The sequence below is a fragment of the Plecotus auritus genome (assembly GCF_963455305.1).
Source record: "Plecotus auritus genome assembly, chromosome: X".
Lineage (NCBI taxonomy): Eukaryota > Metazoa > Chordata > Mammalia > Chiroptera > Vespertilionidae > Plecotus > Plecotus auritus.
Genome location: NC_137784.1, coordinates 119,399,643 through 119,421,859, shown reverse-complemented (window position 1 = coordinate 119,421,859; position 22,217 = coordinate 119,399,643). Strand labels below are relative to the sequence as shown.

Genomic DNA, 22,217 nt, shown 5'->3' with positions numbered 1-22,217 from the left:
CTAACCACATGCTAATTCTCCCACCCAGAATATGGAGCTCCCTGTGGTACAATCCTCACTCTGTTTTATTTCTCTTTATCTATAGTCATTTCTGGGCTATCCCTACTCATCTGTCATGGCCATATGGGTGATTTTCAAGTCACTTCTCCAATCTTTGGGTTTAACTTTATTTCTGTAGCTTCTTATTGAACATATCTTGGGTGTGTATCCCCTTAACTCGGTGGTCTCTAGAACCCAACTGTCATTTTCCTTGACTTTTTCTATATATACTAGAGGCCCAGTGCATGAATTTATGCATGGGTGGGGTCTGGCCGGCCCAGCCCTAATCGGCAGATCGGGGCCAAGCCTGTCAGGAGGAGGAGACAGCGGGAGATTGGCCGGCTGGACCGCCCCGGGGTCGATCAGGGCCAGGCCAGCTGGGGGGAGGGGCTGTGGGCAATTGGCTGGTGGGCCCCACCCCCAATTGGGGTGAGGGTGGCAGATTGGAGGCAGGGCAAACCATGGGGAGGGGCTGTGGGTGGTGGGCTGGCCAGCCCTGCCCCTGAATGGGGCCAGGGGAGGGGCCAATCAGGGGTGGAGCTGGTTGGGGGGAGGGGCCATGGGCTGATGGGGATGGTGGGGGCTGATCAGGGGGTGGGGCTGGCTGTGGGGGGGGCTGTGGGTGGTGGGATGGCCGGCCCCACCCCCAAATGGGGTGGAGGAGCCGATGGAGAGCCAGTGGCCTGGGGGAGGGGCCATGGGTGGTTGGCCGGCCAGCCCTGCTCCTGATCAGAGTGGGGGGCCGATTGGGGGTGGAACTGGCTGGGAGGAGGGGCCGTGGGCCGATCAGGGTGGTGGGGGCCCATCAGGGGCGAGGCCGGCCACGGGGAGGGGCCGCAGGAGGTTGGCCAGCTGGCCCTGCCCCTGATTGGTGTGGTGGGGGCCCATCTGGGGTGGGGCTGGCCAGGAGGAGGGTATGCAGGATGTGGGCCAGCTGGGGGGAGGGGCTGCAGGAGGTTGACCAGCTGCCCCACCCTCGATCAGGATGGGAGAGGCCAATCAGGGGCGGGGTGGCCGGGGACAGGGGCCATGGGAGGTTGGCCGGCCGGCCCCACACCCCAATCGTGCTGGTTTGCTGGCCGTAGCAGGCATCATAGTGACTGGTTGTTCTGGTCATTATGGCATTCCAGTTGTTATGGCGTTCTCCAGTCACTGGCTTTTTATATATATAGATTACTGAGCTCACTATACTTCCAGTTTTCTAGATTTAAAATGTTGAAATCTGTTGACTTCCCCCATGCTTTACCATATGGTTTCAGTCACTGAATTCTGTTTTCTAGTACATCTTTGTCTTTTCCATCTATTCCTTTCTTTCCATTACTTTTCAGGTCTAGGCTTTTAACAACTAATTGAATGGCAGCTATAACTAGCCACCTAACTTCTCTTTGCCTGCAGTTTTGCTTTTTCTTTCTGTTCTTCTTGCACCCTGCAGCCACTCAGAATATCACTCCCTGTTGATCTGGCCCCAGGTGTACCTGGCATCCCCCCTACATGGAAACTCATTGATTTGCTCAAGCCAGATCTGTTTTCTAAGCATATGCTGTACGTACATGTCTGTATGTCTTAGAACGTGACATTTTCTTTCTCTGGAATACTCCAACCTCCTTTTCCCCATCAATGCAAAACTTACCAATCTTTTATGATAGATATCAAATCACTCTTATGCAAAATTATTCCTGATCACTGTGGCATATAGTGTTATCTTCCTTCTCTGAGGTCATAGTTCTTCTTATGTGGATGACTTAGATGACAATGTGTTATATACTCCCTTGTACAGATTATTGCACAGTGTTGTTTTGTTAATGTGATTATCTAATATTCTTGATTCATTCCCTATCTCTGCTACTTCATCATATACTTTTTTTTCATCATATGCTTTTTAAGGTGTGTGACCAAGCCTTGTATCTTTTTTTGGTATTTGTATTTTGCTTTACATTTTGAATTATATGAAGTTATAGTTGAGAAATCGCTTTTCATAAATTGATTTCTTTTTCGTGAAGCTATCCTAGAGATTGAAGAGAAATTATTTTTATATACTTTTTTAATTTTATTGATTTCAGAGAGGAAGGGAGAGGGAGAGAGAGATAGAAACATCATTGATGAGAGAGAATCATTGATCAGCTACCTCCTGCATGCCCCCTACTGGGGATCGAGTTTGCAACCCGGGACTGTGCCCTTGACCGGAATCGAACCTGGGACCCTTCAGCCCACAGGCCAACGCTTTATCCACTGAGCCAAACCAGCTAGGGCTGAAGAGAAACTCTTAATCCAGGTGACCTGGGTCTCAGAAAAAAAAATCATGTTAATCTATAAATCTTTCATTATTTCATAGTGTGTGACCATATATCCTTTACTTCCCACAAGGACAAGCTTTATTGTTTTGAATCTTTTTTTTTTTTATGTGGAAGCTGTCACCTTTGATAATTTCATTACCTTTCCTGGCTGCAGTTTTTCTTCCTTGAGGTGCAAATCATTACTGCACTTAGTATAACAAGTGCAATTAGTTTAATGAGTATTGTAGCCCATAAAAAATCAATTTAGTTTGGGTTCTTTAATTTTGTCTTTGACTCACCGATAATTTCTGACAGTCTTATAAAGTCTTTTAAGTGAATCCAAATGAGAAGAAGGATTTGCAGATAGCTGGCATTTCACAGTACCATCATTTTTTAGTTACATTGAATTGGATGTGGATTTGAGGATATACTATTTAATACTGAATAAAACCTGACTGAATTTTGTTTAAAGAAAATACTGTGGGTTGGTTTATATAAATTATTTTTAATTACTTCAGTTATGTTTAAAATGAATTAGCCCAAGAGAGAAAAAGATGGTGACCGGCAAGAAGGTAGGGAGGGAGAGTGTGTGAGTGAGGGAGCGATAGAGGAGTGTGTGTATGTGTGGGGTGTGTGTGTGTGTGTGTGAGTGATAGGACAGTTAGATCCTGCAGGTTTTACAAGGAGCTGCCAATCCGGGCAGTCTTAGATGGCAAAACCCCACTGCCACTGCAAACACTCCAGGAAGGACACCGCCGGCACAGAAACCATGCCATCTTGAAGAACAGAACTGCTTGAGACTAGGATCCTAGCCTCGCCAACACCCAGTCTGGTCTCAGACACCAACTGGGACCCTACAGCCACTAAGGTAAAAGACCTGAGACCACAGCTACAGACCCAGGGACACCAAGACTCCAGGCACCCCGGCCGTGGATTTCTGTGAGTCACAGAGCCCAGCCCCCTCCCTGCCAACCCACTGCAGCTGCATAGGAACTGTTAGACCCTCTCCACATAAGCAGGCCTCCTGCCCACAAAGAGAGGCTGCACTGAATTTGAGCCTGGACATGCAGACACAGGAAGTTTGTTTCCCGCAGCTCGCATTCCCGCAACCAGACCCCAGGCTCACTCAGGGCAGCTGTACCACCTGACTTTGATTCTGGGTGAGGGCACATGGAAGTCTGTCTCCTGCAGCACAAGAGTGGACCTCCCGCCGACTCAGGGCAGCTGTGCAACCCGGTCCCCCAAGCAGACCAAGGACCGTCATTCTCCATGCAAGAGGCAACACTGAGTACCAGTGACTTGACTCTGTTTCTCATCGCCTGTGCACAGGATCCCTGATTCCGAGTAAACGCGCACTAAGAGCCAGTGACTCCAATACTTGCCACATGCACAAATAGGGACCCGATTCTCCAAATTCTGCATCCAAGGAAACTTTATCCACCAAGTGACAGAGACTCCGTACTCTATTCTCGGTGCGGGCACAGGGGGACGCTGACTCCTGGTGCGCACTAGGGGACTCAGATTTTCGGCATACAACAGCGGGGTCTCTTTTTTCAGAACAGCGTAGGCAGGGTCCCTGATTCTAGGTATACACACGAGGTCTCACTAAGCGCCAGTGACTCTGATCCTTGGTGAGAGGGGCTTCCACAGACCCACAGCAGCCACATGTCTTGGTGTCAGAGCTCTTCAGTGACACTTAGGTGGCGTGAAGCTCCCATAGCACACAGCCCAAGCCCCCACAAGTCGGTGATTGGACCTTCTGGTGATAGTTAGAATGGGGAGACAACGAAACAATCCCCAGAGGAAAGAAAAAGAGGAATCGCCAAGAAAAGAAATAGGTGAAACTGAGGCATGGAACATGACAGAAAAAGAATTCAGAGTAATGGCCATACAGTTCATAAACTGGATGGACGAGAAAATCAACCAATGCAAAAATCAGGAAGAAATCAAAAGTGATATAGCTACAATCAGAAACGCCATGGAAGGTTTCAACAGTAGACTAGAAGAAGCAGAGGACCGAATTAGTCAGTTAGAAGATAAGGTAGAGAAACAAGCCCAAACTGAACAGCAGCTAGAGAAAAAAATTAAAAAGCAGGAGGAAAGCCTAAGGGAGCTTTGGGACAACACGAAATGAAGTAACATACGTATAATAGGGCTTCCAGAAGGATAAGAAGAGCAGCAAGGTTAGAGAATTTGAAGAAATAATGACAAAAACTTACCTGATATGGGGAAGAAAAAAGGTACACAAGTAGAGAGTTCCAAGCAGGATGAATCCCAAAAGACCCACACCAAGACACGTCATAATTACAATGGTAAATGTTAACGACAAAGAGAGAATCATAAAGGCTGCAAGAGAGACACAAAGAGTTACTTACAGCCCTGGCCAGTTTGGCTCAGTGGATGGAGCGTTGGCCTGCGGACTGAGGGGTCCCGGGTTCGATTCTGTTTGGGGACATGTGCCTTGGTTGCGGGCACACCCCCAATGGGGAGTGTGCAAGAGGTAGCTGAATCAGTGTTTCTCTCTCATCGATGTTTCTGATTCTCTATCTCTCTCCTTTCCTCTCTGTGAAGAATCAATAAAATATATTTTTAAAAAAGAGTTACTTACAAAGGATCCCCCATCAAATTATCAAATGATCTCTCAAAAGAAACACATCAAGCTAGAAGAGAATGGAATGAAGTTTACAAAGTGATGCAAAGCAAAGATCTGAATCCAAAAATACTTTATCCAGCAAGACTATCAATCAAATTTGAAGGGGAAATCAGGAGTTTCACAGACAAAAAAAGGGCTAAGAGTGTTTATCACTACCAATCCAGCAATGCAAGAAATGCTAAAGGGAATGCTGTAAAAAGAAGAAATAGAAAGAGAGGTAGGAACACAGGCATAGTACAGAAATGGCTACAAACAAGTACCTATCAATAATAACATTAAATGTAAATGGATTAAACACTCCTATCAAAAGACATTGAGTGACTGAATAGATAAGAAAACATGACCCATATATATGCTGTCTACAGGAGACTCACCTCAGAACAAGGGACTCACACAGACTGAAAGTGAAAGGATGGAAAAATATCTATCAGGCAAATGGAAATGAAAAAAAAAAGTGGGGATAGCAATACTTATATCTGACAAAATAGACCTCAAAGTGAAGACCATAACAAGAGACAAAGAAGGCCACCTCATAATTCTAAAGGGATCAATACAATAAGAGGATATAACTCTGGTAAACGTTTATGTGCCCAATGCAAGTGCACCCAAATACATAAAAAAAACTTCTGGAAGATATCAGGGAAGAGATTGACAGCAACGCAATCATTGTAGGAAACTTTAATACCCCATTAACATCACTAGATAAATCCCGTAGACAAAACATTATCAAAGAAACTTCAATCCTAAATGACTCACTAGATCAGATGGACTTAATCGATATCTTCAGAACATTCCACCCCAAAACTATAGAATATACATTCTTCTCAAGTGCACATGGAACATTTTCAACGATAGACCACATATTGGGACACAGGCAAAGTCTCTCCAAATTCAAGAGGATTGAAATTATATCAAGCACCATCTCAGATCACAATGGCATAAAATTAGAAATCAACTACAGTAACAACAATCAGAAAAACTCAAACACCTGGAGGCTGAATAGCATACTATTAAACAATGAGTGGGGCCAAAACCGGTTTGGCTCAGTGGATAGAGCATCGGCCTGCGGACTGAAAGGTCCCGGGTTCGATTCCGGTCAAGGGCATGTACCTTGGTTGCGGGCACATCCTCAGTGGGAGGTGTGCAGGAGGCAGCTGATCGATGTTTCTCTCTCATCGATGTTTCTAGCTCTCTATCCCTCTCCCTTCCTCTCTGTGAAATATCAATAAAAATATATTAAAAAAAAAAAAAAACAATGAGTGGGTTACTAAAGAGATCAAAGAAGAAATAAAAAACATCCTGGAAACAAACAACAATGAAAACACAACAATCCAAAATCTTTGGGACACAGTGAAAGCAATCCTGAGAGGAAGTTCATAGCATTACAGGCCTACCTCAAAAAAAACAAGAAAAACTGGTAATAAACCATCTAACTCTGCAACTTGAAGAATTAGAAAGGGAGCAACAACAAAAGCCCAGTGTGATCAGAAGGAAGGAAATAATAAAGGTCAGAGAGGAAATAAATGACATAGAGACAAAAAAAAGAAAAAACAAACAAAACAACAATACAAAATATCAATGAAACCAAGAGGTGGTTCTTTGAAAGGATAACCAAGATTGATGAACCTCTAGCCAGGCTCAACAAGAAGCAAAGAGAGAGGACCTAAATTAATAAAATCAGAAACAAAAGAGGTGAAATCACAACAGACCCCACAGAAATACAGAGAATCATTAAAAAATACTATGAATGCCCTAACCGGTTTGGCTCAGTGGATAGAGCAGCCGTGGGCAAACTACGGCCCGCGGGCCGGATTCAGCCCGTTCAGCTGTTCTATCTGGTCCGCGGAGCCGAAAGAATGGAGGGTTCTCTTGCTCTCCCCTCCGATCCTTCACCAGCAGCAGTGTTAACATGGCAACGTCGGGAAACACGGCTGCAGCTCCTTCTTCTGAGTGTGCGGATTTATATCCGCCCATTCAGTAGAAGGAACAACCTCTCAATCTTCCAGAGGCTCCTTGTAATGCCCGCGGACGCGTCCCCCGACATCACCCTGGGAATGCATAGACACGTTATCCTGGTGATGTAGGGAGACACGCCCCTGGAGAGCACAGTATCAGAGCATTAGCTAAAAAGGAGACCAACAACACTGTTCCCACTGAAGTTGATGTTTTAAAGACCAAAAACCTTTCAACCCAGTCTACATTGCCATCTACATCTACATCCCGGGCATAATTTGGAAGTTGCACTAAAGAAAATGTTTAATTTACTGTTTACACATTTTGTTCTTTTCTATTTGTTTTAGTTTTAAAATATTGTATTATATTTAAATTTAATTTGAAAGGCTTTTGTACCTTTCCTTTGTTAGGCAATTTTATTTTGCCTTTGCCATCTTCAATATAAGGTATGTTATTGTGCTATGATTCCTCCATTTTTTAAAGTTTCAAATTATAATAATTAGTGTTCACATTCTTCTTGTTAAAATGTTTGAAATGAATAAAACTATTGAAATAAAAAAAAAAGACCGTACCCTTTTATGTAATGATGTTTACTTTGAATTTATATTAGTTCACACAAACACTCCATCCATGCTTTTGTTCCGGCCCTCCGGACCAGTTTAAGAACCCATTGTGGCCCTCGAGTCAAAAAGTTTACCCACCCCTGGGATAGAGCGTCGGCCTGTGGACTGAAGGGTCCCGGGTTGGATTCCAGTCAAGGGCATGTACCTTGGTTGCGGGCACATCCCCAGTAGGGGTGTGCAGGAGGCAGCTGATCGATGTTTCTCTCCCATCGATGTTTCTAACTCTCTATCCCTCTCCCTTCCTCTCTGTAAAATATCAATAAAAATATATTCAAAAAAATAAAAAATAAGAAATACTATGAACAACTCTACTCCAACAAACTGGTCAACCTAGAAGAAATGGACATATTCCCCCAAAAAATACAACCTTCCAGAACTCAACCAGGAGGAGTAAAAAAATCTGAATAGGCTGATAACTATGGAGGAAATTGAAGCAGTAATCAACAAACATCCAGCAAACAAAAGCCTGGCGCCAGACGGCTTCACGGGATTTTTATCAAACATTCAAAGAATAAAACCTATCCTCCTCAGACTATTCCAAAAAATTCAAGAGGAAGGAGCACTTACAAGCTCTTTCTACAAAGCCAGCATTATCCTAATCCCAAAACCAGATAAAGACAACCCAATGAAAGAGAATTACAGGCCAATATCCCTCATGAAAATAGACACCAAAATTCTCAACAAAATTCTAGCAAATTGAATCCAGCATTACATTAAAAAGATAATACACCATGACCATGTGCAATTTATTCCAGGGATGCAAGGATGGTACAATATCTGCAAATCAAAAAATGTGATATACCATATAAACAAACTGAGAGATAAAAACCATATAACCATATCCATTGATGCAGAAAAAGCATTTGACAAAATACAACACCCTTTCTCGATAAAAACTCTCAGCAAGGTGGGAATAGAAGGATCATACCTCAACATAATGAAAGCCATATGACAAACCCATAGCCAACATCATACTCAATGGGCAAAAACTAAAACCATTTCCCCTAAGAACATGGATGCCCACTTTCACCACTCCTGTTGGACATAGTACTGGAAGTATTAGCCATTGCAATCAGGTAAGAAGAAGAAATAAAAGGCATCCAAATGAGAAAAGAAGAAGTAAAACTGCCCTTATTCGCAGATGACATGATATTGCATATAGAAAACCCCAAAGACTCCATCAAAAAAACTACTAGACTCATTCCCGAGAAACCAAGATGGCGGCATAGGTAACAGCTAAAATGCTGCCTCGCACAACAATTTCAAAACTACAACTAAAAGACAGAACGGACATCATCCAGAACCACAGGAAAGCTGGCTGAGTGGAAATTCTACAACTAGAAGGAAAGAGAGGGGCACACGGAGACTCAGAGGAGCTGCAAAAGGCTGAGTTACAGAGACACGCACGCTGAGAGGATGGGCAGCTGAGTGCCTGGCTAACTTTCTCTAGCGGGAGGGAGACAGAAGCTCCCGACTGCCCTGAACCCCATTTCTGTCTGCACTGAACCCCAGTTCTGGGCGAGACCCTGGGGACCCAGACTCATACGGGGGGAGTCTGGACTGTCGGGAAAAGAGAGGAGCACACGGAAACTCAGGGGAGCCGTGAAAGACAGAGGTCTGGGGCTGCGCGGGCGAGTGCACACAGAGAGGACTGACTGCTGAGTGTGCCGCTGGCTTTCTCCAGCAGGAGGAAGATTGAAGCTCCCGACTGTGCTGAACTCCAGTTCCAGGCGAGAATCTGGGAATCCAGATTCATTGGGGGAGAAACTGGACTGTCTGGCAGCAGGCGAAACTCGAGGGCGGCTTTCTCTCAGAGGTGCTTGCAGCAATTACCAAGGGACACTGAGACCCAGGGGCCTCATAGGAAAGGGCCAACAGGAAGCCAAGGCTGTATGCTCAGCCCTGAGACTTCGCCCCATCCAAGCTGAGCACAGAGGCTTTTGCAATTTTGCAAGTGTTGTCTCATAAGGCTGTCTCCAGCACAGAAGTTCTCCCAGCATAGACACAGCTGATCCTCACAGCCAGTTGGCCTGGAGGTCAATTCCTCCCAATGATACCAACAACAATCAAGACTTAACTACAACAAGGCTGTACACACAGTCCACAAAGGGGTGCACCAAGAGTGTCCACCTCAGGTAACTGGGGAGGCTGAGCCACTGGGCCATATTGGACACCTAGCACACAAAGCTACTCTACCAACTCAGGGAAGCAGTAAAAATGCGGAGACAAAGAAACAGATCACAAACGAAAGAAATGGAGGAAAGAAAACAACTGGATATAGAGTTCAAAACCACAGTTATAAGGTTTCTCAAGAATCTCCTAGAAAATGCCGATAAATTTAGTGAAACCCTCAAGAATATGCAAAAGGGTCAACTAGAAATTAAACATACACTGACTGAAATAAAAAAAATATTATACAGAGGCCTAACAGCAGACTAGCAGAACACAAGAATCAAGTCAAAGGTTTGAAATACAAAGAAGCAAAAAACACTCAACCGGAAAAGAAAAAAGAATCCAAAAATTTGAATATAGTGTAAGGAGCCTCTGGGACAACTTCAAGCGTACCAACATTAGAATTATGGGGGTGCCAGATGAAGAGAGAGAGCAAGATACTGAAAACCTATTTGAAGAAATAATGACCGAAAACTTCCCCCACCTGGTGAAAGAAAGAGACTTACAAGTCCAGGAAGCGCAGAGAACCCCAAACAAAAGGAATCCAAAGAGCACCACACCAAGACACATCATAATTAAAATTCCAAGAGCAAAAGACAAAGAGAGAATATTAAAAGCAGCAAGGGAAAAACAGTTAATTACCTACAAGGGAGCACACATACGATTGTCAGCTGATTTCTCAACAGAAACTATGAAGGCCAGACGGGAGTGGCAGGAAATATTCAAAGTGATGAATAGCAAGAACCTACTACCAAGATTACTCTACCCAGCAAAGCTATCATTCAGAATTGAAGGGCAGATAAAGAGCTTTACAGATAAGAAAAAGCTAAAGGAGTTCATCAACACCAAACCAGTATTATATGAAATGCTGAAAGGTACGCTTTAAGAAGAGGACGAAGAAGTAAAAGGTAAAGATAAAAATTATGAACAACAAAGTGAGAACAAATACATATCTATCAACAAGTGAATCTAAAAATCAAGTGAATAAAAAATCTGATGAACAGAATAAACTGGTGAATATAGTAGAATCAGGGGGATAGAAAGGGAGTGGACTGACAATTCTCAGGGGGAAAGGAGTTGGGGGGGTGCGGGAAGAGACTGGACAAAAATCGTACACCTATGGATGTGGACAGTTGGGGGGGGGAGGTAAGGGCAGAGAGTGGGGTGGGAACCGGGTGGAGGGAAGCTATTGGGGGGGGGGGGTAAAAAGCAGAACAATTGTAATAATCTGAACAATAAATATTTATTAAATTTAAAAAAAGAAAGTTTTATTCCCTAGTTTTAATGAACTCTTTAAAAATAAACTGGATAGAGAGAAACCAAGATGGCGGCATAGGTAAACACCTAAACTGCTGCCTCGCACAACAATTTCAAAACTAAAACTAAAAGACAGAACAGACACCATCCAGAACCACAGGAAAGCTGGCTGAGTGAAAATTCTACAACTAGAAGGAAAGAGAAAAGCTCACAGAGAATTGGAGGTACGGCAAAGGGGCTTTGTGCGCGCAGAGAGGAAGGGCGGCTGAGAGCCTGGCTGACTTTCTCTGGCGGAAGGGGGAAGGAAGCCTCCGACCACACTGAACCCCAGTTCTGACAGCACTAAACCCCAGTTCCGGGCGAACCCCTGGGGACCCACGCTCTTACGGGGGGATTCTGGACTCTCGGGCGGAGACTCGAGCTGGGAAAGGCAAAAGTCTGAAGGTGTGCGCGGGCCAGTGCGCACAAAGGCTGCGGAGGTTGCCACAGGCTTTCCCTAGTGGAAGGGAGTCAGAGGATCCTGACTGCACTGAGCCCCAGTTCTGACTGCAGTGAGCCCCAGTTCCAGGCGAGCCCCTGGGGACCCACGCTCTTGTGGGGGGAGTCTGGACTCTCAGGCGGAGACTCGAGCTGGGGAAGGCGGAGGACTGAAAGCGCACATGCGCGCAAGGGCAAGGCTGACAGGAAGCCAAAACTGAGACTCCACCCCATCCAAGCTGAGCACAGAGGCTATTGCAATTTGGCAAGTCTAATCCTATAAGGCTGTCTCCAGCACTGAACTTCTCCCAGCATAGACACAGCTGATCCTTACAGCCAACTGGCCTGGAGGTCAATTCTTCCCAGTGATACCAACAACAATAAAGACTTAATTACAACAAGGCTGTACACACAGTCCACAAAGGGGTGCACCAAGAGTGTCCACCTCAGGTTAAGTGGGGAGGCAGACCCACTGGGCCATATTGGAAAACTAGCACAAATACCTACCTTACCAACTCAGGGAAGCAGTGAAAATACAGCGTCAAAGAATCAGATCACAAACGAAAGAAATGGAGGAAAACAAACGACTGGATATAGAATTCAAAACCACGGTTATAAGGCTTTTTAAGAATATCCTAGAAAAGGCCGATAAATATAACAAGACCCTCGAAGATATGAAAAAGGACCAACTAGAAATTAAACATACACTGACTGAAATAAAAAATATTATACAGAGACCCAAAAACAGACAAGAGGAACACAAAAATCAAGTCAAAGAATTGAAACACAAAGAAGCAAAAAACACTCAACTGAAAAAGCAAAAAGCAAAAAAAAAAAAATCCAAAAAGTTGAAGATAATGTAAGAAGACTCTGGGACAACTTCAAGCGTACCAACATCAGAATTATGGGGGTGCCAGAAGAAGAGAGAGAGCAAGATACTGAAAACCTATTTGAAGAAATAATGACTGAAAACTTCCCCCACCTGGTGAAAGAAATAGACTTACAAGTCCAGGAAGCCCACAGAACCCCAAACAAAAGGAATCCAAAGAGGACCACACCAAGACACATCATAATTAAAATGCCAAGAGCAAAAGACAAAGAGAGAATATTAAAACCAGCAAGAGAAAAACAGTTAATTACCTACAAGGGAGCACCCATACGACTGTCAGCTGACTTCTCAACAGAAACTATGCAGGCCAGACGGGAGTGGCAAGAAATTTTCAATGTGATGAATAGCAAGAACCTACAACCAAGATTACTCTACCCAGCAAAGCTATCATTCAGAATTGAAGGGCAGATAAAGAGCTTCACAGATAAGAAAAAGCTGAAGGAGTTCATCACCACCAAACCAGTATTATATGAAATGCTGAAAGGTATTCTTAAAGAAGAGGAAGAAGAAAAAAGTAAAGAGAAAAATTATGAACAACAAATACATATCTATCAACAAGCGAACCTAAAAATCAAGTGAATTAAAAACCTGAGGAACAGAATAATCTGGTGAATATAATAGAATCAGGGGCATAGAAAGGGAGTGGACTGATAATTCTCAGGGGGAAAGGGGTATAGGGGGTTCATGAAGAGAATGGACAAAAATCATACACCTATGGATGAGGACAGTGGGGGGGAGGTAAGGGCAGAAGGTGGGGTGGGAACTGGGTGGAGGGGAGCTATGGGGGGAAAAAGGAGAAATAATTGTAATAATCTGAATAAAGATTTATTTAAAAAAATAAAATAAAAAATAAAAATAAACTGGATAGATTAGATTAAAAAAAACAAACTACTAGACTTAATAAATGAATTCGGCAATGTAGCAGGATACAAAATTAACACCCAGAACTCTGTGGGTTTTCTTTACAACAATAATGAACTCACAGAAAGAGAAATTTAAAAAGCAATCCCATTTACCATTGCAACAAAAAAATTAAGATACCTAGGAATAAATTTAACCAAGGAGATAAAGGACCTGTACTCAGAAAATTTTAGGATGCTGATAAAAGAGATAGAGGAAGACATGAACAAATGGAAGAATATACCATATTTATGGGTTGGTAGAATCAACATCATTAAAATGTCCATACTACCCAAAGCAATCTATAAATTCAATGCAATCCCCATTAAAATGCCAACGGTATAATTTAAAGACCTAGAACAAATTCTGCAAAAATTCATCTGGAATCAAAAAAGACCTCGAATAGCTGCAGCAATCATGTGAAAGAAGAACAATGTTGGAGGGATCACAATACCAGATATCAAGCTACTCTACAAAGCCACTGTTCTCAAAACTGCCTGGTACTGGCACAAGAACAGACATATAGACCAGTGGAACAGAACAGAGAACCCAGAAATCGACCCAAGCCCTTATGCTCAATTAATATTTGACAAAGGAGGCAAGACCATACAATGGAGTCAAGACAGTCTCTTCAATAAATGATGTTGGGAAAACGACAGATACTTGCAAAAAAATGACACTAGATCACCAACTTACACCATACACAAAAATAATCTCAAAATGGATTAAGGACTTAAACGTAAGACGGGAAACCATAAAATTCTTAGAAGAAGCCATAGGCAGCAAAATAGCAGACATTTTGTCGTAGCAACATATTTAATGATACAGCTCCTAGGGCAATGGAAACACATGGGACTACATCAAAATAAAAAGCTTCTGCACAGCAAAAGAAACCATCAACAAAACAATAAGAAAGCCCACTGCATGGGAGAACATATTTTCCAATGTTATGTCTGAGAAGGGTTTAATCTCCAACATTTACAGGGAACTTATACAACTTAACAAAAGGAAGATAAATAATCCAATCAAGAAATTGGCAAAGGACCTCAATAGACACTTTTCAAAAGAGGATATTCAGAAAGCCAAGAGACATGGAAACATGCTCAAAGTCACTAATTATCCATGAAATGCAAATCAAAACAACAATGAGATACTACCTCACACCTGTCAGAATGGCTATCATCAACAAATCAACAAACAACAATTGTTGGAGAGGATGCGCAGAAAAAGGAACCCTCGTGCACTGCTGGTGGGAATGCAGACTGGTACAGCCACTGTGGAAAAAAGTATGGAGTTTCCTCAAAAAATTAAAAATGGAACTGCCACTTGACCCAGTAATACCACTTCTAGGAATGTATCTCAAGAAAACAGAAACACCAATCAGAAAGGATATATGCACCCCTATGGTCATAGCAGCGCAATTTACCATAGCTAAGATTTGCAAAGATCCTAAATGCCCATCAGCAGATGAGTGGATTAGATAACTATGGTACATCTACACAATGGAATACTACGCTGCTGCGAGAAAGAAGGAATTCTTACCATTTGCAAGAGCGTGAATGGAACTGGAGAGCATTATGCTCACTGAAATAAGCCAGTCAGTGAAAGAAAAGTACCACATGATCTCACTCATGTATGGATAATAAAGAACATTATAAACTGATGAACAAAAATAGATACAGAGGCTGAGAAGCATCGAACAGACTGTCAAACTGCAGCAGGAAGGCTGAGGAGGATTGGGGGGAGAGGTAAGCGATCAACCGAAGGACTTGTGTGCATGCATATAAGCATAACCAATGGGCACAAGACACTGGGGGTTGGGGGGTAGGACATGTGCTGGGGGGTGGGGGAGGCAAATGAATTGCCCCGCCAATGTCTCTCAGTGGTTGTGTGTTGACCCAGGAACCAAGAAGGTACCAGAGGTACGATTCCCAGTCAGGGCACATAGCCAGGTTGCTGGCTCGATCCCCAGTAGGGGGCATGCAGAATGCAGCCAGTTGATGTTGCTGTTTCTCTCTCATTGATGTTTCTACCGCTCTATCCCTCCCCCTTTCTAAAAATCAATAAAAACATAGTTTAAAAGTGGATTTTATTTATGTTAACTATTGAAAACAATTGTGAGGACAGAATTATTGCAAGGCATTTTTTAACTGCTGGATTATATAAACTTTTAAAAGCTACTAGATTCCCAGGGGTTTTGAGGGTTGACACATAAAGCAGTCATTATCTAAAACATAGGGTGGAAGGACAACTGTTTACTAAATACACTTCTCACAAGTAACTCCACCAGATTTATTTTACTCAGTACCTACCATGAACACAGCATTGAGCTACACTCTGTCAGCGACACCTTGAAGAGACACTCAAGGAATAGTGACAGGCTTTTTACATGTATCTCAGATACTTTATACAAATTTCACCACCTTTAAGATGTCCCCCTTTAAAATGCAGCTACCGCCCTCGCTGGTTTGGCTCAGTGGATAGAGCGTCCGCCTGCAGGCTGAAGGGTCCCGGATTCCATTCTAGTCAAGGGCATATGCCTGGGAAGTGGCTCGATCGCCAGTAGGGGGCGTGCAGGATGCAGCTGATCAATGAGTCTCTCTCGTCATTCATGTTTCTATCTCTCTTTCCCTCTCCCTTCCTCTCTGAAATCAATAAAAATATTTTTAAAATAAAATGCAGCTACCTATAAGAAAGATGAAATCATATTGGTCAGTGGAACAAATTTAGTTGGCAGCTAGATGAGTGTAATAATTTAATGTTAGAAAAGTCCCTTGGGATAAGGGTTGGGGTGCAACCAGGGAGAATGTCAGCAGGGAGGAGAGAGGGAGAGGTTCCCCAAAATATTATCCTCTCACTGGCCACTTTTGTTTTGGTAGCCCTATGCATGATACCACTAATCAGCTTTCTGGTCTCTACTGTCACACATTCAGCACTGATCTGAAAAGACACATGAAGCTGTAACAAAAGAGGGAAACAAGTTGTCCTCTAATATAGGTAAGAGGCAGGGATTTTGACATTCATACATTCACAGAACTAGAAACAAGAGCACACTGGTATTATATTTTTTCTTTTGTATTGAATTTATTGGGGTAACATTGGCTAATGAAATTACATAGCATTCAGGTATACAATTGTATAATACATCATCTGTATATTGTATCGTGTGTTCACCACCCAAAGTCAAGTCTCCTTAGTATTATATTTTGAAAAGCTGTGTTCTTCTGCCTCTGAGATTCGAGACTATTGCACATATATGCACAAACTCCCTTTCTATTTGCAAGGCCAAAATTTACAAGTGTGAATGAGGCATCTACCCCTAATGTAGTACAATCTCACTTTTGGTTCTGACCTTTCCTATACCTCTTTTGTATTTAATGTTTAGATTGTCAGAATGGTGAAGAATTTAAAAGGGAGCCCAATAACACTGTCAATAGGTGATGGTGCCAATGATGTCAGTATGATCTTGGAATCCCATGTGGGAATAGGTAAGAAATATCTAATGAGATGGCAGCTGTAAGGTATCAGTATTGCTTTTAGGTAGAGTGGTCCTATATTCTAGAGATTGTTTTGGTTGCTCATCCTGAATTCGAATTTTGGTATAATAATTGTTAATTGAATGAAGGTTGTCATTTGATCATGCAACATGTCCATCCCAAAGTCCTATTCCTGGGGGGAATGAAGAAATACAAAGTTGAGGATTTTTTTTTTATGATTCAAGTAAAATGAATTTCCCAAACTTACTGGTAGCACAATTGATCTCACTTTGACAGCATGAAGTAAATTTTATTGATTTTCCGCTCCTGGCCAGATTGCCTCCTTGTGGTGCTGCACTATGTCTTTTGAGATACTTAACTGTTTGGTACTAAGAAATGATAATTGCTTGGCTGGTTTTCCATATGGAGTTATTTATGGGTGGTTTGGGCTGTAGTGTTGAATTTATATGTTGGCAGGTAAAAACAGCTTCTCTATAGCCTGTACCTTTTTCCCCCTTGTCAGGCTCTTGGTAGGCAACAATCCTAACACCCTAGCAAGTTGTGTTTTTGTTTTGTTTTGTTTTGTTTTGTTTTTGAAGGGGGGAAAACAATGAAATTAGCATCTTGGGAATTATTGTACTGAAGTTTGGATTCCCAAATTTTTTTCATTTGAAAGTAGCCGTATGTTGTGTGGAACTCTTAGTTCTACTCATTGGTTATCCAGTGTGAAAATGGCCTAAAGCAGCTTGAGCTCAGAGAAACTTGGGCTACTACAGAGTTTCATTCAGTGAAAGAACTTCACTGTCTCATTGTAACTTTTCAGTTTTGAGCTCTTAGACCATAAACCCCAGGTCTCTGATTTGCTTTAATATTGTACCCAGTCTAGTGCCATGCACAATTAAGCACTAAGTGGCTTTAAAGTAACTTCCAGATTTAATTTTTTCTCAGGATAATTTTGCCTTATGACTAAATAATTATTCTATTTAATTGTATATTGTGTTATAAATAGGTAATTATCAATTACACTTAGTTTTAATATTTATTGGTAATTCTCATTGAGATTGTTAAAGAAAGTACTTTTTGGTTAAATAAAACTAAGCTAAACTATACAATTGAGCTCTAACATATAAGGAAGTTGAAAATATGAAAATATTAAATGCAGGGCTTGTTTATTTTATAAAATACTCACCCTATAGAGATTTTCTTTTTTTAGGTATTAAAGGTAAAGAAGGTCGCCAAGCATCCAGAAATAGTGATTATTCTGTTCCAAAGTTTAAACATTTAAAGAAACTGCTATTGGGTCATGGACATCTATATTATGTGAGAATAGCACACCTTGTACAGTATTTCTTCTATAAGGTATGTGATCAAGTATTTGCAATTTAACTTAAGACTACTTAATCCAGCATGGGCTCAATTTAGTCATAGTTTTTTCTTCCTCTTTCCATGTTTCTTTTGCTGTCTTCATACTGAAATTTGTAGTCAGCAAAGCAGATCTATTTATGGTATTGGAAACCAGAAGTTTCTTTTAATGCAAGAAATTTGAGATGAAATTTTAAGTCAACTTTCTTGAAGTGAAGTTTAAATACAATAAAATGTACCCATTCATAGTGCAGTAAACCCTCAAGTTTACAAACCTCAATTTAACCAACTTCTGATTTAACAGACAAAATTTCCAGTCTGTATGTCATATGTGAAAATTAACACCCTTTTAATTTTAAAATGCTTTTAACCAAGAGTTGCTTATATTAAATTAACAGGGTTGTTTTTTGGGTTTTTTTTGTTCACTGTTATTTTTAACAAATTTTAGTGAATAGGCCATATGCTGGAAAAAAAACACTAGTAATTTCGCTGACATAAATATTACATATCTACAACTATAGTCTACATATTTAAATCTAAGAGTCACTGCTCGTAAACAATGCTTGGTGAATGATTAGCACATGATCACACTGCATTGCAGGTGGTAATTGGTTATGGTGTGACTTTCTACAGCAGTTTTTTTTTTTTTAATCCTCACCTAAGGATATTTTTCCCATTGTTTTTCAGAGAAAGTAGGAGGGAGGGAGGGAGGGAGGGAGGGAGGGAGGGAGGGAGGGAGGAAGGAAGGAAGGAAGGAAGGAAGGAAGGAAGGAAGGAAGGAAGGAAGGAAGGAAGGAAGGAAGGAAGGAAGGAGAGAAGTAGAGAAGGGGAGAGAGAGAGAGAGAGAGAGAGAGAGAGATACATTGTGGACTGGTTGCCTCCTACAGACACCCTGACCTGGGGTGGGGAATGAACCTGTATCCCAGGTATGTGCCCTTGACCAGAAATCCAACCCGTGACCCGGGCCAATGCTCTAAAGTTTAGAGTTTTAGCACACCGGCCAGGGCTCTGCAGCATTTTTAACATGTGCCAGCCATGTTCTGACTGAAGTGCGCTAATCCACGTCCCAGCTGTGTGCATTTGTTTACTCGGGGTGACTGGTGAATGCACACATTTACTAAACCTATTTAGCATAAATTTGAAATTACTATAATACATACAGAAAACTTCTCTGTGAAATTAAACTTTTCACACATACTTACTTTTAACTACACTTGTCTACATAAGTAAAAACAGATAAACTAACTAGTTTGTCATCTTTTTAATATACTCATTCAGAAAACCTGCTTTATTATATAAGGGACTTTTAGCTTTAAGGGACACTCCCCTGCCTGAATTAATCCCTTATATTGAGGTTTTACTGTATGCAGTTCTATTTTGACAAATGTATACATTCATGTAACCAGCACCCTAATCAAAACTAGAACATTTGTCAGAAAAAGATAAGTATCACATGATCTCACTCATACGTGGAATCTAATGAACCAAATAAACTGATGATCAAAAATAGACCCAGAGACATAGAAGAGTGGACAGATTGTTCAACCTTAGAGGGAAGGTGTGGGGGTCGGGGGCGTGAGTGGAAAGAGATCAACCAATGAACTTGTATGCATATATGCATAACCCATGGACACAGAAATAGAGTGGTGGAGGCCTGGGGGCGGAGGGACTGGAGCTGGTTGGAAGAGGTTAATGGAAGAAAAAGGAGGACCTGTGTAATACTTTCAACAATAAAGATTTTTTTAAAAACTAGAACATTTCCATCATCCCAGAAAGTTCCCCTATGCTCCTTCCCAGTTCGTCTCCTCCACCCCTGATCCAAACAATGACTAATCCGATTTATATTAACACTAGAGGCCTGATGCATGAAATTTGTGCAAGGGGCTTGGCCTTCACAGCCGTAGCGGCTTGCCTTGGCCCTCGCAGCCCCAGATTTGACCAGAAGGTCATTCGGCTGTCCAGTCTAATTAGCTTTTATTATTATAGATATACTAGAGGCCCGGTGCATGAAATTCATGCACGGGGTGGCGGGGGGGCTCAGCCCAGCCTGCACCTTCTCCAATCCGGAACCCCTCAGGGGATGTCCAACTGCCGGTTTAGGCCCAATCCCGCAGGCAGAGTGGTTAGGTCCGATGTCCGGCAGTCAGACATCCCTTTCGCAATCTGGGACTGCTGGCTCCTAACTGCTCACCTGCCTGCCTGCCTGATCGCCCCTAACTGCCCCCCCTGCTAGCCTGTTCACCCCCAACTGCCCCCCCTGCCGACCTGGTTGCCCCCAACTGCCCCCCTCCACCAGCCAGGTCACCTCTAACTGCCCCCCTGCTGGCCTGGTCACCCCAACTGCCCCCTCCCGCCAGCCTGGTCACTCCTCACTACCCTCCCATGCTAGCCTAGTTGCCCCTCACTACCTCCCATGCCAGCCTGGTTGCCCCCAACTGCCCCCCCACCGGCCTGGTCACCCCTCACTGCCCCTTCTGCCGGCCTGGTTGCCCCTCACTGCCCCCCCATGCTGGCCTGGTCGCCCCACACAGCCTGCTGCTTAGTCATTTGGTCACCCCTCACTGACCCCTCTGCCAGCCTGGTCGCCCCACGCAGCCTGTTCAGTGGTCCTTTCAGTTGCAATGGTCACTTAGGCTTTTATATATATAGATGCGAATTTGACCAGATAGCCGAATGACCTTCTGGACATCCTTCCAGATGACCTTCAGGACGAAGCTGGGGCTGCGAGGGCCAAGCCCCTTGCATGAATTTCGTGCATCAGGCCTCTAGTAATATATAAATTTAGATATAATATGTAATATACAAATTAGATATGACTGTTTTTGAACTAAATAGAATCATACGTACTCTTGTGTCTGGCCTAATTCACTTAGCATGTTTTGGAGCTTCATCCTTGTTGTGTCATCTATCAATAGTTGGTTCCCTTTTTATCCTGAACAGTATGCTAAACTACTCTTTTCAGTAGAATTCTCTCTTCCAATGAAGTTATACAGATAAAAGCAGATAGAAGCAGGATTGCATTGATTAAAGGGTGATGGGGCCAGGGCTGTGTACTTGCTCAACCTCCCTGTCCTGCCCAGTAGTTCCTCGGAGCACAATTTTGAATCTATGAATATAAATTAAGCCACTAATTTTATGCATAATAAACCTGTCATACAAGAAGGTGAAGTAACTCGTCTAAAGTATGCAAATCATTTTTAGCCAACATAGCCCAGAAGCTGATCTTCTGTCATATATACTGTTCAGTACCGTTTTTTAAAGTTTTTTTTCAGTTTTCATTTTAAAATAATTTCTGACTTTAAGGAAGTTGCAAAAGTACTGAAATAATCCTCTTATACCAGCCTTGGGCAAACTACGGCCCGTGGGCCGGATCCGGCTGTTCTATCCGGTTCTCTTGCTCTCCCCTCCACTCCTTTACTTTGAATTTATATTAGTTTACACAAACACTCCATCCATGCTTTTGTTCCGGCCCTCCGGTCCAGTTTAAGAACCCATTGTGGCCCTCGAGTCAAAAAGTTTGCCCACCCCTGTCTTATACTCTGTCCAACTTTGCCAACTGTTAACACCTTAGATAATCCATAACATAGTTATCAAGATTAGTAAATTGATATCAGCTGACACATTATTAACTAGTCTCCAAGTGAGATTGGAATTTTGCCAGTGGTCCCACTGACACTTTTTTGTGGTTGGTTTCAGGTTCACATTTGCACTTAGCTGTCATTTTTCCTTAGTTATCTTTAACCAGGGATAGTTCCTGTCTTTTGTCAACATTTTTTAATAATACTGGCCAGTTAGTTTGTAGAATGTCCCTCAATCTGAATTGTCTAACGTTTGCTTATTATTGGATTCAGATTATACATTTTTGACACAAATACCACAAAAGTGATGTTGTAACTTGCTCAGTGCATTGTGTCAGTAGGTTGTCAATGTTTCTCATTCCTGATAATGTTAACTTTGATAACTTGATCAAAATGCTGTTTGGGGGTCTCAAGACCCTTCAACTTTGCTCTGTGTAAATTTATTTGAAAAGTACATTCTGGTGGTTGCCAGAGACTAGGGAAAGGGGGGAGGGATAGGTAGATGTTATTAAAGGGTAAAAACTTGCAACTACAGATGAATAAGTTCTGGAGAGCTAATATACAG

General features: G+C 42.5%; 1 protein-coding gene across 6 annotated transcripts in view; it reads left to right on the top strand.

Annotated features, from left to right (window-relative positions):
- ATP11C (ATPase phospholipid transporting 11C (ATP11C blood group)) overlaps positions 1-22,217 on the top strand; it is a 245,535-nt gene that overhangs the window by 182,963 nt on the left and 40,355 nt on the right. For all 6 annotated transcript variants that reach the window (XR_013959813.1, XM_080653850.1, XM_080653847.1 and 3 more), the window contains exons 21-22: positions 16,622-16,724; positions 17,926-18,071. Coding sequence is in view for 5 of the 6 variants with exons in the window: in XM_080653850.1 (XP_080509976.1) it covers positions 16,622-16,724; positions 17,926-18,071 (249 nt within the window). In the remaining variant the exon portion in view is untranslated. The remainder of the gene's footprint in view (positions 1-16,621; positions 16,725-17,925; positions 18,072-22,217) is intronic.